Source organism: Xyrauchen texanus, chromosome 37 (assembly GCF_025860055.1).
Source record: "Xyrauchen texanus isolate HMW12.3.18 chromosome 37, RBS_HiC_50CHRs, whole genome shotgun sequence".
Lineage (NCBI taxonomy): Eukaryota > Metazoa > Chordata > Actinopteri > Cypriniformes > Catostomidae > Xyrauchen > Xyrauchen texanus.
The window spans coordinates 2917684-2934240 of record NC_068312.1 but is presented as its reverse complement, the minus strand read 5'-3'; the positions used below and the strand labels follow the sequence as shown (position 1 = coordinate 2934240).

General features: G+C 37.0%; 2 protein-coding genes across 2 annotated transcripts in view; one reads left to right on the top strand and one right to left on the bottom strand.

Moving 5' to 3' along the window:
• The window catches only part of cacna1db (calcium channel, voltage-dependent, L type, alpha 1D subunit, b), a 135761-nt gene extending 132114 nt beyond the window's left edge, over positions 1-3647 (bottom strand). Inside the window, 1 exon segment of the mRNA XM_052108311.1 lies at positions 3592-3647. Coding sequence (XP_051964271.1) covers positions 3592-3616 — 25 coding nt within the window. The 5' untranslated portion in view covers positions 3617-3647.
• A 1222-nt stretch (positions 3648-4869) lies between these two features.
• The window catches only part of dcp1a (decapping mRNA 1A), a 29178-nt gene continuing 17490 nt past the window's right edge, over positions 4870-16557 (top strand). Inside the window, exons 1-4 of the mRNA XM_052108321.1 lie at positions 4870-5010; positions 5499-5539; positions 5631-5758; positions 14611-14677. Coding sequence (XP_051964281.1) covers positions 4876-5010; positions 5499-5539; positions 5631-5758; positions 14611-14677 — 371 coding nt within the window. The 5' untranslated portion in view covers positions 4870-4875. The remainder of the gene's footprint in view (positions 5011-5498; positions 5540-5630; positions 5759-14610; positions 14678-16557) is intronic.

Below are 16557 nucleotides of genomic sequence, written 5' to 3'. Positions count from 1 at the left end.
AAACTGTAAATTTCAGCAACAGCAAGACACCGTTAACTTTACAGATACATGCTGGCAACCCCGCTGCCAGATCTTTACTGTTTTTTGATGGGAAAATTCAAAACAGTGTAGGATGATCAATAAATTATCGACAATTTACTGCCATTGCCTTGTTAATATTGGATTACAGCTATTTTTTTTATAGATTACGAGTTATCTGATATATCCAGATTACATTTCATCTGTTACAACCCAGCACTGCCTGTCATAGTAAGGAAAGACCACAAATGTTTTTAACATTCTAAAACTATAGGCTACTCTGATTAATCAGTTATCTGCCTTTTCGACCACCAAAGTTGTCTGTATCTGCAAAATTGACAGTATAGAAATCTAGAATGAAGCAAATTCTCCTCAAATTCACACAGGAGTCCTAGCAGAGTAACCACATGTGTTTACAGGAATATTCCGGGTTCAATACAAGTTGAGCTCATTTGACAAGATTTGTGGCATAATGTTGATTAGCACAAAAATCCCTCCATCTCATCCCTCAAAAAACTGTTTTACAGTGAGACACATTCAATAGAAGTAAATGGGGTCAATCTGTAAACACTACTAAAAGTTTCAAACGTAAAGCCGCAAGACATAAAATATGTGTCATGTTAACATAAATTTAGTGAGATAAAATACCAAATAATTACTGAAATATGAACCAACATTTTCTGTATAAAGTTCATTTTCGTTAAACGTGGTCGCCATGACTATATGTCTTGCTTGCTGTAAACACTAAAAACTCAAATTGACTGTAAAAACAACTAATTCAACAACTTTACAGCTCAAATACAGTTTTATCGGAATAATTCATGTAGGTTAAGTGCGTATAAAAAGTTACACTCCTCACATTTCTTTTTTTAAAGGAAAGGAGTGATAAATCGAAAGTCATTTTGTGGTAATCAACATTATTTCAAGAAAGCTGTCGATTGAGCTTAAAGCTTAGGCCTAAGTGTGCGACTTCCTTCGGCATTAAAATACTTTCTCGTTTTTTATTGCAGTTCCGTAAATTACAAACTTCAGCTTTAACTTGTATTGAAATTGCGATATTCGCCTAATTTAACAATAAACATGTTATAGTAACGTTTGACAACTGTCACAATCAAAGTGTAAATCTGATCACTATGCCCATTATTTCATCATTAAAATGTTTTGCAAGTGTGTTTGTGCTATTTTGTTGTCACTTGCTTTAGTATTTCGATAGGCCCTATTTAATGACATTCACACATTTTTGTCATTTTTTGTAAGTGTCAAAGGCTTTGTAATAGGCTATGCATTTATTCTACGGAGACTCTTGTAAACACACATGACGTGTTATTGTTGTAGTTGTAAATTATGTGTGTAATAATACAGCGTTATTTACTGATACGCTCCATATGGTGACCTATGATGCGCACTAAAGCATTACAGAGAACTTTTGGAAATCTACTCTTCACCAGTTAATAACCAAAATCACCAGTTAAAATGAAGCCTTTAGAAATCAGACTTTCATAGTTTCGCATAGTCAAACTACAATAAATGCCGTGTTGCGCGCGTCCATATCACATCTTGATTTGTTGGTTTACCTTTAATCGGTTCCTCTGACTCGTCCATTCCCACCTCCACATTGAAAATCTGTTCTTTATTTGTATTTTATTCCAGTTCGTGTGGTTTTATTTAATCATCTCATAACATCTATAATGTTCAAGAATACTGTTGATTCCCTGAGCTCCACGAGCGCATCATCTTCGCAACATCCGGGTGTCGAGCGCGCGCATCACTCCTCTGTACAGATTTAATCCTGTGAGCGCCATCGCGCAAGCTGTCACTCAAACAACCTCAGACATCGACGCGCTCCATTCGCTTAATCGCAAATGTTATTTCATTGTACACAAGCAGATCAAACTAAAAACAGCTGACCGTTGCCTCTCTCTGTCTCTCTCTCTCTCTTTTGTATTTGTACGTCTGTTTTAAATTAAGACGCACAGTGAATACAGTTGTCTGGAATTATATTCAATTACCCTTGCAGAACATCTAACAGGTTTTTCAACAGGTAATTTAATCCGAGGCCTTTCACACTGAGTATGCCAAAAGAACAGATTTTTACTCTTTCTTCGCGAATAGTGCACCAACAAATTTATATTTTGTCATTATTTATTTGCCCTCGTGTTGTTCGAAATCCATTTTAGAAATGTTTTTCTTCTGTCTGTGGAACACAAAAATAATATTCAGTTTCAGTACAATTTAATGACAGAATTTGTGGCATACACACTAAAGAAAATTCAACTCGTCCCTACTTTTTTTTAAGAAAGGCACTTAAATGGATGTGAATAGGGCTAATTTGTAAATATTAAAATATTCAGTTTTGTGAGTAAATAGCCACAAGATTTAAACAATATGCGTGTTAACCTGATTAAAGTTAATATCACGTATTAAACCCCTAAAAGGACTGTAACTGTAAACAACATTTAAGTTTAAACAGAATAATTAATGTAAGTGCTTCATATTTTTGCATTTATACCTCAAAAAATTTGCCCCATTCACTTCCATTGTAAGTGCCTCACTGGATCACAGATTTTTGCCTTTTTAAGAGAAAAGGAGGGGCGAGTAAAATTTTTATATATTTTTATTATTATTATTATTTAAAAACAAATACAGTTTAGAATCTGTTGTGGAGCCCCCCCTGGACCTGTGGGCCACTAGAATCATAACCACCTTTCACCCCTATGGCCCTGGCCACAGTCACCAGTCACTTTCATTGTATGGAAAAATAGATGCAATGAAAGTGAATCTTGACTGTGGCTGTCGATCTGCATAACATCTGCTTTTGTGGTCCGGCTTGGAACAACATGGGGTGAGTAAATGGTGAAAGGATTTACATTTGTGGGTGAACTTTTTGAAAGAAAATGTGAGTGATGTTTGCCTGTGCAAAACTCACTTCCAAGATGCTAGGTGTTTTGGGTAGTTCCTAGGACACTGGAGTTGGTAAGGGGGATCTGGGGCGTGGCTAAGTGGTCACTTACTTGCCTAAGTCAAAAGAGCCCAACCCCAAGTTTCTATATATTGGCCCAATTGCATGCATCCACTAAAGTGTAGGCTGTCACTAAGGGTTTTCTTAACTTAAGGGGTCTTTTGCAACAGGCATGGTCTCTAGATATGGCTTGGGTCCCTTTTAAATATAATATATATTTTTTTTTGTTTAGTATTATTATTATTATTATTATTATTATTATTATCTGTTTTATTGTATGATATAGACAAATCACTTTGAAAAGTAAAAGTACACTTCCACACGTTGCATGATTTGATAAATTCTAAATGTCTGTTGCACAAATAGTGCAGTTGCAACAATGTATCAAAGTGTGAGCAATAGTATTAATGATTCTTGCCTCACACCAACAATAAATAAATAAGAACACACTTTCTCCTCTGCTGGACAAATGTTCTGTTGCTGGATTAGATTTAGTTCAGACTTTGATTTTATATAGTCACAACTATGACAGAGTAGCAACATACAGCACATTAAATCTAATTGTCCTGATGAAGCAACAGCAATTAAACTAAACAAAACTAAACTAAACTTACCTCGGATTCCCAGTATGAACGCCATTCATCTCTCTCACCACAGCACCTCATTCACTGAGCAGGTATGTTTTCAGTTCATTATAGCCATATGTTTAAAGCACAGGGGAATGTAAGGAAGTGTGGTGCCGGATTACCTGTTTGTAACAGATAATCCCTCCTAAATAATCCTCTGACTCATGCCTGCTGTGCTACTTAACTGTTCTAGCACCAGTTTTCACTCCAAAAAAACTAAAATTATTTATTTGATTATGATTTTTCTAGCATAAGCAACGATTAACTCAAACACATTTATACAAACATAATTCAGAATCAGAATTTAATTTGACTAATCTTGATTTTGTCTTGTAAATGCATTTATACTAATTCAATACAGTTAAAGGGATAGTTCACCCAAAATAAAAAAAAACAAATACTCACTCTCATGCCATCCCAGATGTGTATGACTTTCTTTCTTCTGCAGAACACAAGCAAATATTTTTCTGAAGAATCTTTCAGCACTGTAGGTCCATAAAATGCAAGTGAATGTGGCCAGAAATTTGAATCTCCAAAAATCACATAAAGGCAGCATAAAAGAAAGTAATACGACTCCAGTAGTTAAATAAATGTCTTCAGAAGCTATATGATAGGTGTAGGTGAGACACAGATTAATATTTAAGTCATTTTTTACAATAAATCTCCACTTTCACATTCTTCTTTTGTCTTTTTACTGGTCGGGGCTGGTCAAAGGTGGAGATTTATAATAAAAAATAAGCTTTACATTTTGATCTGTTTTTCACCCACACCTATAATTTCTCTTCTGAAGACATGGATTAAACCACTGGAGTCTTATGGATTACTTTTATGCTGCCTTTATAGGTTTTTTTGGAGCTTCAAAGTTCTGGTCACCATTCACTTGTATTATTTTGAACTAAAGAGCTGAGATGTTCTTCTAAAAAATCTTAATTTGTTTTATGCAGGAGAAACAAAAAAATGTCTTCAATTCAGATACAAACAGGGTTAATCTTCTAAAAACACTTTTCAATAATAATTTCACAGCGCATGTGTTTTTGAATGTGTTAAAACCATTTTTAAAACACTTCCAATTCGTTCGTGGAATGGCCGAAAAATATAGAGTTTATAAGAATATGCATATCAGCCGTCTGGGTGAAAGGGACATGTCCAGGGAACATCGTCCGGGTGAGAGCAGCTGTTTATCGGAACCACATGAGCGGAACTAAAACGCGTACATAAGCCTGCAGTAACCGGAAGTGTTGCTCGTGTAATGCGCTCCGTGCAGGTGCAGTGATGGAGTGTGTAAATAAAGCAGGTCAGCTCATGAGTCTTGCGGCTCTACAGCACCATGATCCCTACATAGTCAAACTACTGGACGTCACCGGACAGGTCGCTCTGTACACATTCAATTCTAAAGCAAACGAATGGGTGAGATTTAAACCTTTATGTACTGAATCATCACGCAAAGCTCAGTTAGCTTGCTGTTGCAATAGCAACGCCACTAGCTCATCATCTCATCAATAGTGCTGATATGTTGATATCTGGTTTAATTTATTAGACATTATAGCATAAATACTAGGACACTGACAGCTTGTAGGTTTGTTGGATCTTCAATGTAGTTTAATGGCTTTCTTGAACTTAGTAAACAAAGCAAATGTATATTTTGCTGAATGGGAGTTGAGGCAAAGCGAAACCAACATTCAGCTGAGAATAACGTCAACATTCATCAGTAAAATCAATATTAACTTACATGAGATAATACAATCAATATTCAAATGAAAAATGACTTATGGCACAACCATCTGAAAGTAAAAGTTGTGAATGATATAGAAGTTATGGCCATTTTCATTTGTGAGCGGTATGCAAAGTATTTGAAATCTCTCTCTCTCTCTCTCTCTCTCTCTCTCTCTCATCAGGAAAAGACTGAGATTGAAGGCACATTATTTGTTTATGCCAGGTCTGTATTTGACATTACAAATTTGTGTCCTAGATACATAAACCATTATGCAATTGATCAGTGATGTCAGAATAACTGGGTTTGTCTGCAGGTCAGCATCCCCTTATCATGGCTTCACCATCATGAACCGTTTGAGTACGGAAAACTTGGTGGAGCCGATAAATAAAGACTTGGAATTCCAGCTTCAAGACCCCTTCCTGCTGTACCGGAATGGCAATTGTAAGTTAAGAAATTGCTGACCAGGATAGTGTTCATTTGATATTAATCCACTGCAGTGCTGTTATGGTGCATTCACATACAACACAAAGAAAATGTTTGCATTGCTCGTGCGAGTTTGACTGCTGAATTAGAAGTAAGCGAGTAACGCAACCCCAGGAGTATTCTCCCTTCTCTTCCAGAAAAGGACAGGAGGAGGGGCTTCTACGACTTGGTTCATAGTAAAGTACAACCAATAGCTGGAATCAAGTAGTCCTGCATATTTTTAGAATTCACCAGGTAGTCCAACTTCCTCGCTCACTTTCCTCCAAACGATGTCTTTTTTTCATCCGGTCTCCGTACATGTATGATGTTGTGTCATACAATTCCATGTGCCCACACACCGCTACAATTTTTCATAAATTTGTCCAGATTTCTTCTGCTACTACGTCAGTACGTCAGTGAAATCCGGACAATCTCAAAGCTGATAGGCTTTCGCGACAACACGTCATGCAGATTTTTTGCTCCAGTTGAAAAATGTCAACTCACGCGAATGAAGCGATTTCGCATGTTAGAGTCACGCCATTCGCTTCATTTCAATTCGGGTCTATTTGCATCTTTGCATTGACTTTATGTAATTGTGCCACGTGAAATGCTCTCTTCGCGTTGTATGTGAACGAACCATTATACATTATTCAGTTCATAAAACTACCTAAAAAATGCAATTCTTACAAAACAATTACTTGGAAAAAAACCTCCTTTGATGAACATGTTTAACATTTCTGAGATTTTTTTTCTTCTTTCTTGTAAAAAGTGTCATCGTCTAAAGACAGTAAAAAAAAAAAAATACTGTTGGCATGAATAATGCAGAATGTTTTATTATCATTTCTAAAAAAATAAATAAAAAAAAAACAGCAGTGAAAAAGTTATTTTAAAATATGTTTGATAGAGATATTTAGAAACACATTTGTCGGAGTCATGTGATGTCATGCGAGGATCAGACGTGTGAACGGCATGCTCTGCACACTTTGCTAGTTTTAATACTTTTTATGACATAAGTTGAAGGACATTGCTAACTTAGAGGATCTTGATGATACGTCGATCGATCACCGCCATGGAGGCTTTACTGATGTGGTTACAAGAGTGGGTGATGTTGAGAAACGGATTGATTACCTGGCGTCATCTGAGAGAGAATTATCTGCTAATCCGCTAGCAACCAAGGTGGATTTGGAGCATGTCTAGGAGAAGTTGGAGGACATGGAAAACCGTAGCCGGCGGAATTACGTCCGTATCGTGGGAGTCCCAGAGGGAGCGGAGTGACAGGTTATTGTGGAATTCTTGGATGGGCTCTTTCCGAGTCTGCTTGACATGGCAGGCCAGAAGCTAGAAATCGAGCAAGCTCACAGGGTTCTGGCTCGGCGATCCTCGGAGGGAGAAAGACCCCGATCAATTCTGGCCAAATTTCTGAGATAATCCGTTAAAGTTCTGTTACGTGAGGAGTAAAGGTAGGTACACAGCATTTTCTTGATACCAGACTTTGTGAAATCAACAAGATAGAAACATGATCGATTCAAGTAATGCAAGAAACTTTTAGATCAATAGATCACTTTTACACTGATTTCCTCAGCCAAATTGAAAATTGATGCCAAGGATGGCCGTAAAACATTTACATGCCCACAGCAAGCGATGTCCGTCATAAAGTAAATGAAGTGAGTGGGTCGTCTTGTTGTGCTCCCGTTGCAACCGAGTGGACCGGCTCACTGAACATTCACTTGACTGTTTGAAGAATCTACGTGCTCTTTTTGTGCTGGCTCTGCCTAGCGGTGGAAGTTTATTTTGTAGAAGCAACACCTTCAGGACAGTTTTATGGATGAATCTAAATGCTCTTTGTTTTTATTCCGCCTATTGGCTGGAGTTTGTTTTATAGATGATCTTTTGCTGCGAAATGCTGTCTCACAAATTTGTATAGAAACAGCGGACTTGAGAACACTAATGGCAAAATTGTTGCTGGGGCTCTCGTAGGCATGCATGGACTGTTTGAGTTTAGAGGGATGGATGCCAGTTGGTGCTTTCATGCATGGGGTTAATGCGCACATTTTTCTTTTTCTGTTTGGTTGGTTCAGGGGGAAGTACTAAGCTGTTGTACTAAGGTTGGAATGTGGTCTTTATAATCTTGTTTTTGACACAATCAAATTTTTATTATATGTTAATATGAGTAGATTGTTTCTCTCCACATGGAATGTGAATGGGTTGGAGCACCCCATAAAAAGAAGGAAGGTTATTTCTCCTCTTAAGCATAAGAAATATGATATAGTGTTTCTTCAAGAAACGCAAATTTCTAAGATATGGGGTGGGCATTTTTTTTTTTATGGTGCTGGCTTGAGTAAGAACTGGCGAGTCATTACAGAAATAAATATACATCTCCAATTCAAATGTCTCAAACAGAGAAAACAAATTATGAAGAGTCATTATAGTTTTAGCTGAAATTCAGGGACGAAGTCTTAATATTTATACACCTAACATTCACGATCATGGCTTTTTTTTTTTTTTTAGATCTTGAGATGTTGCAAGCCGCTGGCACCCCTCATGATATATTATTGGGAGGAAACGTTAATCTTTTGATGGACTCAGTCCTTAATCATAGTGAAGCAAAAATGTGCAAGCTGCCTAGAGCAACATTGATACTTGACAGGATGTGTAAAAATCTTGGTCTTACAGATGGAGACTTTTGAACCCATCTGGTAGGGACTATACCTTTATTTCATCAGTCCATAAGATTTACTCTAGAATAAATTTTTTGTATTATTTAAGTCCCTCATTTTATCTGTTGTTGATTGCTCAATTGGAAACATTATAGTCTCAGATCACGCACTGGTGTGTTTAGAGGTGTTACCACATACGGAGAAAAATAAATAATTTAGATGGCGCTGTAATGTATCCCTTTTGCAAAATTGCAAAATCCAAATTCCAAAAATGCTAAAGGCTGAAATCAATGTCTATATGGAGACCAACTGGTCCTCAGTATCCTCCGTGGGCATGTCTTGGGAGGCACTTAAGGTGGTTCTTATGGGCCGGATCATACAGTATTCAAAAAGATCCAAAAGCACAAGAACTAGTGGAATTGGAAGGGAAGAACTGAAGTGCCAAATGTCATCTATTGGCCTCAAGGAATTCAGGGCAAGACAGTCATACTTTGAGTCAGGGAACAAGGCAGGAAAACCTCTTGCTAGATATATAAAACAGAGAGGGTCTTTTTCTACCATTCCTTCAGTGAAATCTGCTGGTGGTGAAATATTTACCTCGGCCATTGATATTAATAATGCTTTTAAAGAATTCTATCTCGATCTCTATAGTTCCATGTCTTCGTCTACTGATGAAGATATTAGAAACTTTGAGGAACCATTAGAAATTCCTTAACTGACGACTGAGCAAAACAATTCGCTTTATTCTGAGATAACCTTGGAGGAGGTTGGTGAGGTAATTATGGTCTTGCCTACAGGCAAGTCTCTGGGGCCAGACGGCTTTGCCGCTGAATTATTTAGATCTTACGCTACAGAACTGGTTCCACTTTTGGTAGAAGTTTAAACGGAATCATTAAAGAATGGAAAGCTTCTGTCAACAATGATGCAAGCCAGGATCAGTCTGATTCTAAAAAGGACAAAGATCCAAGTGAGTGTGAATTGTAAATGAATTGTATTCCAAAATTCAACTACCTGCTACAGTCTCTCCATGTAGATGTCCCCCTCTCTTATTTCAAGCAATTTGATAGCAAAGCGAAGTCCTTCGTATGGAATGGTAAACGTCCCAAATTACATTTCAGTAAACTGCATAGGCTGATTGACAAAGGTGGGCTAGGCCTACCCAAGATTTTGTTTTATTATTATGCATTCGATCTCAGACATTTGGCTTATTGGTCACTTCTACCTGAGAAAGCCCCTCCCTAGTATTGAACAGGAAGTTCTTGCCCCTATTTCAGCATTGCAAAGCCTTTCTATCAATCTAACCAGAGAAGTTAAGTTACAACCCCCTATCTTGCATTTGCACATGGTATGGACAAAAGTGTCCAGAGTGCTTAATTCAGACATCAATTTAAATGTTGCTTCGAGCATATGGCTGAACCCAATATGATGTATTAATAAGTCCCCTTTCTGCTGGACAGAGTTAAGGATTATGAGGGGAGGTTAAAATGCTCTGTGACCTATATGAGAGTGGATTGTTGAGATCCTTTGAAAATGTGGTTCAACATTTTGAGATCCCCAGGTCTCAATTCTGTAGGTATTTACAGCTGCACCACCTGCTTTGTACAATTTTTGTGAGTAGCATACACCCCCCTGAAGCGGCAGATACTCTGGGAGTGGTGATTACTGCTTTTGGAAAAGGTCATGAGGCATCATTGTATTACTCCCTGCTAATTCAGAGTCTGGGGGATGGAGCTTAAACTTCTGTCAAGAGATTATAACTTCTGTCAAGAGATTATGGGAGAAAGATTTTAACTTGGTACTAAAGGAGGAAGTGTGGGCTAGGGATCCAAGATTTTTGGTTGAGGGTTCAGAGTTTTATGTGTGATGTATTGGACACTCAAATTTCATTTTGCCCCAGAATCTGTATTTTAGGAGATGGGGTGTTCATTAATATAGGGGATACATGCAGAAAAAATTGGGTCCTAGCCAGTGTTTTTAGCAGGCAGGTCATACTTAAGGGATTGAGGTTGGCTGTGGTGCATAGACATGGGCAGGGTGGCAGCCAGATGTGGTAGTAACTTGCTACATTTACTTGAGTAGGCTTAAAAGTGGGTACTTTTTACTCTCACGACAGTGTTCCTGTCGTTACATTAGTAGTTAGAGTGGAAGTTCACACAGCTGCACACGCTGCTGTCACAGACTGTCACTCAAGCAATCATTCCTGCAGCCTCAAAGTGAAAAGCACCATGAAAAAAGGATACTTTAGTCATGCAATGCCTTTTATTTGACACCAAGGCAAGCTGATATTTCAAGATTAAAATCTTAGCTTCAATTTAAGGCAGCACGCTGAGAAAAGTTTTTTCTCTAATGCTAACATTGGATTTTTTGTATAATGTGATGGTCATTTTCAGGGTGATAATGTAACGGGACTCTTTTGACATCAGTTTTTAAGTGTACATTTTTAAATCAGTACAGCAATATATCGGTGCGCTTTGTCCCGCGTCCCTCATGTCATGAGCAGATTAACTTTATAAATCCATGTAAACATCCAAGTTAAGTGTAAATGCTTTTTGCTCTACCATTCACGTGATTGATAACTGAAGTGCGAACAGACAGCATTTCTGCACGTGTACTGCGAGAGGTGCGAGGCACACACGTGAGAGGTGATCATATGGTGAAGAGAGTGGCTGTTCCCGAAATAGTTCACTTATTCGCTATTTCCTATATAATGAATAGCAGTGAGTGCACTATATCTCACCAGTGAGTGAACAAAATGAGTGAGTGAATTTAAATGCTGACGTGTACACTGAGTGTCGGAGCTTTGGGGCTGTTGCAGAAACAGCGTCACATATGAACTTTTTAAAATACTTGGGCCTTGCTCGTTATTCTTATTAAATAATATATTAATACAATGAATCTTAATTCTGTTGGTCATTTTTAATACTGAATGTTAATATAAGGAGTAAACACATTTGATCAAATAAAGAGTACATTTTATAATGTATCTGTGTGTTTTGCCTCTCTACATGTTGTGTAATCTTAATCAAGAAATTATTTTTTAAAGTAATTTAACACATATAACATGAAAAATATTGAAGGAGTAAAGGAAGCAGTAAACTCCCAGCAGGTACGTCTTCCCTGTAGTGGATTGTGGGCAATTAACCGTTGTCGAGTATACATTAAATGTACACTCGAAATTAGAGTGCATTGTGGGTAAGAATGAGTGAAAAAACTTATGGAACAAGTGGCTCGCTCTGAATTCAGACACCCCTACAAAATGGCAGACACTCGAAATAGTGCACTATACACTGCGTGCCCAATTATTAGGCAAGGGAGTATTCTGATCTTATCATTATTTCCATGAACATTTTCGAACACCAATCCGTACTTGAATGTTTATTGGATTCAATAATTTTCAGGTGGTATGTATTTGTGTAGTGAGGGATGGTGTGGTGAAAGTGACTAACACCTTATATCAAGGTGTGCATAATTTTTAGGCAGCTTCTTTACCTCAGGTAAAATGGGCAAAAAAAGGGATTTAACTGACACTGAAAAGTCAAATATTGTAAAATGCCTTTCAGACGGCTGCAGCACTCTTGAAATAGCTAAACTATTGATGCGTGACCACCGGACAATCAAAAGTTATGTTGCGAATAGTCAACTGGGTGCAAAAAACACATGGAGAAGAACGGGTGCCGTAACTGCAAAAGAATTGCTACCAGGAACCCATTATCCTCCAATGCTACCATATTCCTGAACTGCAACCTACCTGGAGTGTCCAGAAATACAAGGTACCAAGTGCTCCGATCCAAGGTCAAGAAGGCTGAAACACGACCACCACTGAATATATTCACATGTTGAAGTGTCAAGATTGGGCAAAGAAATACATGAAGACAGAATTTTCAAAGGTTTTATGGACAAATGAAATGAGTGACTCTTGATGGACTAGATGGATGGGCCTGTGGCTGGATCACTAATGGACACAGGGCACCACTTCATGTCAGGTGCCAGCAAGGTGGAGGAGGGGTACTGGTATGGGCTGCTATCATTAAGGATGGTAGTTTGACCTTTTCGAGTTGAAGATGTACTGAAACTCAACTATCCAACCTACTGCCAATTTTTGGAAAGTACTCTCTTCAAGCAGTGGTACAGGAAGTCCTCAGCATTCAAGAAGGCCATGATCTTTATGCTGGACAATGCTCCATCACATGCATCCAAGTATTCAACTGCTTGGCTAGCCAGCAAGGGCCTCAAACATGCCCAAATAATGACTTGTCCCCCTTCCTCACCTGATTTATTCCTACTGTGAACTTGTGGGCCTTTCTCAAATTTGAGATTTCCAGAGAGGATGTGGTTGCTGCTTCAGCGAAAGTTGATTGAGAAAAGATCAAGAAACTTAAAAACTCCATGGATGGAAGGCTCATGGCAGTTATTGAAGAGTATATCACTGAATATTAAGGCCAAAAATATTATTTGTCTTTTTGTGTTACTTATTTGTTGCACCTACTCTAAACATTGAAAATAAACAATTGAGTTGGGAGAAATTATTTTTGTAATTTAGTTGCCTAATAATTGTGCACAGATATATTCCCCTGAGAAAGACAAAACTCAAGACTAAACATTCAGGTTTGAGGTTCAATAACATTTTTGATTGACAGAGCATTGTGTTTTTTCAACAATAAAATGAATCCTGAGGAATACAATTTGCCTAATAACTGGGCACACAGTGTATAGTGGATAGGAGGCGGTTTCAGACACCGTGAGTGTTCCATATAATGGAATAATGGGGGATACAATTTTATTCGGTATATATGTTTTCTTTTCTGTTTCATTTGTGTGAATCAAAAGTGTTAATCAGAGAAAAAATGTTGTCCACCAAATCAAAGTATAAAAAGTTAAAAATAAAAAATATATTTTTAAATTAATGATCAAGTTGTGTACACACTCATACATTCAAGGTGCAATGGGAATATTTTAATAGTAATTTAGTAATTAAATAATCATAATTTAAGTTGGTGGTTTAAAATCTAAAATCTTGTAGAAAATGCTATAAAGGATTTTAAAGTGTGTGCTATGAGATTGAACACAATGATTAAATTCCTAAGAACTTGACAAGCATTTTAAACTAGATTTGTAAGATTGTCCGAGGTGATGATAAAATTATTTTAAAAATCGGATTAAAAACACTGGTCATTTCGTAGTCCACGTTGGTTTAAAAAATAGTTGAAAAAAAACATTTATAGCATTTTCTACCAAAAAAAAAAAACAAGATTTAATGACTTTTGTTTTTTTTTTTACAATTATCAATTTGGAGTAAAATATCAAGTCTTTTTTTCAGGGTTACACCAAAGGACTTGAACAAAACATCTATTTTCATAAAAATATTTATTATTCATGCCATATGAATATGAATGTTCATGCCAACATTTCTTTAAGAATTTCAACTTTTAATGAAACTTCTCATTTTTATTATTTTTGGTTTTCTTTCTCTAAATGATTACGCCACATAAACATTTTTTATTTGACTTTAAGGACCAAAACAATGTCAAAATTGACCTTTAACTGAAAGAACATGTTCATCAAATAAGAGGTGTGTTCTAGTCATTGTTTCATCAAAAATAGAAAGAATGAAAAACCACCCCCCAACTTATGTTGCTCCAAACACAGATGTTAGACAGAAGGTTATGGACTGACAAACTTGGGTGCTATTAACTTTCATTGCATTTTTTTTCATGCAATTTTAATGAATGGTGACTGATTGAGGCTTTCAGTCTCTATCTTTTTAACGTCTATATTGTATCTGGGTGCCATGGAAGAAAAAAAGACATAAGTCAATGTATCAATCAAGGGAAAAAAATTAGGTTGAGTAAATTATAATATTCATTTAGTATATTCATAGTCTGGCTACTTGGCCTTTTGTTAACCAGATAACCAGATATTAGATGTTACCTTGGCTGTAAGAACAGTTTGAATTGTTTTAGAAGCTCATTAGAAGGATAGTGAGCAATGTATTATAAGATTAAAAATAATCTAATTGCTGAACTCTTCACATGGTTGGAGCAAAGCCCTTTTGTTCACTTAAACATTGTTTTTTACACTTAAACATTACCTTTGGGCTCTTTATTGTTAATAAGCAGTGTCTGTTGTGCAGCTGTCTTTAACATCTCTCTCTCTTTCTGTGTGTGTGTCTCTCAGTGGGCATCTACAGTATCTGGTTTTATGATAAGGAAGACTGCCAGCGGATAGCACAGCTCATGCTACAGTGAGTATCATTTTGGTTTACATAAAACTATTGAAACTGAACTGTAATCAGTAATGTATTTACTGTGTGTACTATCAGCATGATGGTCATGTTTAATGCAAGACAAAAGTCTTAGGGTTGGTTGCCTAGTAACCAGCCTGGCTGCTTGGCAACAGGTTCAGGCAGTTGTCATGGGGACAATGTTCTCACGGTCATGGAAAAGCTTGAAATATCAGGGAATCTTAAAATGGTGTTTTTGCATTCATCAAATCTCAAGGTCCGGGTTTACTTTGTTTTTCTGCGTTCCGGATCGGATAATGCCCGGCCGACCGTGTAGCCTTTCAAGGTATACTTTTTTTGACTGTGAGCGAATATGAACGTGTTTGACACATGCGCACTACAACTAGTACAGTCAATGACATGCGCCGGCGATGCGAACAGATGAGGGCCGCGCTCACGGGTCGAAAAAAATTGGGCCACTTAGACTGTGCTGATGACAAAATTTGCATCAGCGGAGCGATCAGCAATGCGGACAAACGAAGTATACGCAGGTCTTAAGACATCTTAAGCCAGGTGCACACTGTACGATTTTGGCCACAATTCTGCCGTCTGAGACAATTTTCGGGAATCTTAAAGGTCATTGCAGGGCAAAACGGCTATCTTAAAACGTTCAGTGTGACATGAAAATGGCCGATTAATAGCCTTTGCGATGATCTTCAGCCTCTGATGAAGTTCTGGAAGTGTCTGAAATTTAGCATCGCATTTGCATAGTGTGTCTGCTATTACTACAGCAGATGAGATAGTCCGCTTCTCTTTGCACCCTAATTCACTTGGAAAGAAACCTGCTCTGCATTTGCACCACCATAGCAACATTTGCACTTCAATGTTGTTTCTTTTCATTTTATATAAAAAGTTTTGATAAATAAGCAGACAAAACTTGGAGAAAAGTGTAACACATCAGCAATTTGAAAGCATTATTCTCTGAATTAAATAAATACAGAGCTTACAAAACAAAAATATTTTTCTTTACATTTAACATTCATTTTCTTAACAACGCTAATTTAATTGCTATTCTACTTTTAATAAATTTACCGTAAACTTCTTCAGTTAAGATTCACGCCACTCCAGTTTTATTTAAAAATAAATAAATAAAATAGAAAGATTGATAAATTTATACTGGTAAGTATTTATGGCACATTTTAATCCAAATCAGCAGATACAGTCGGATACAATTATAGAAATCTATGTCATGTTTTTACATCATCCATAGGGAATTTGCAAGCGTGAAATATTATCAGCCTATATGAATTTTCAAAATTTTACGTGGCCTATAGGTCAGGGTTTCCCAACCACTGTGCCCCGATGAAAGATTTTTAGGTGTGCCATTTGAAAATTAACAAATTCCACAAAAAATAAATAAATGCATGAAAAATAATAATCATTTCAGGGATCCAAACTCCTCACTTTTTGTAGAAATTTGCCATTTTGAAACCATAATCGGTCACTTTTGTGATTGTGAAGAGCAATGATTAATGTGCAATAGTGAGTGATATTTATAATCGTAAAGGGTCATCACATGACTCGCGTCAGCGCTTCACAATACTTTGAAGTTTATGAAGTGACGTCACTTACACCAAAGTGTTTTTCACACACACGTTTTTGCTTCACCAGTAATGTCTTTGAGAGTATGAAGCAACAAGAAATATTTAAAAACTGTCCAAATTTGTGAAGAGACATTGAATGTCTCATAATTTCTTTTAATTAATTTTACCATATCGTTTACGAATATCAGAGACTCCAGTTATTGAACTCATTTAAATTCACCAAGAAAACACTTAGACCTAAACATAAACGAGTCCTTTTATTACTTTCTGCTATCAAAGCAACTGCAAGCTTTCTTT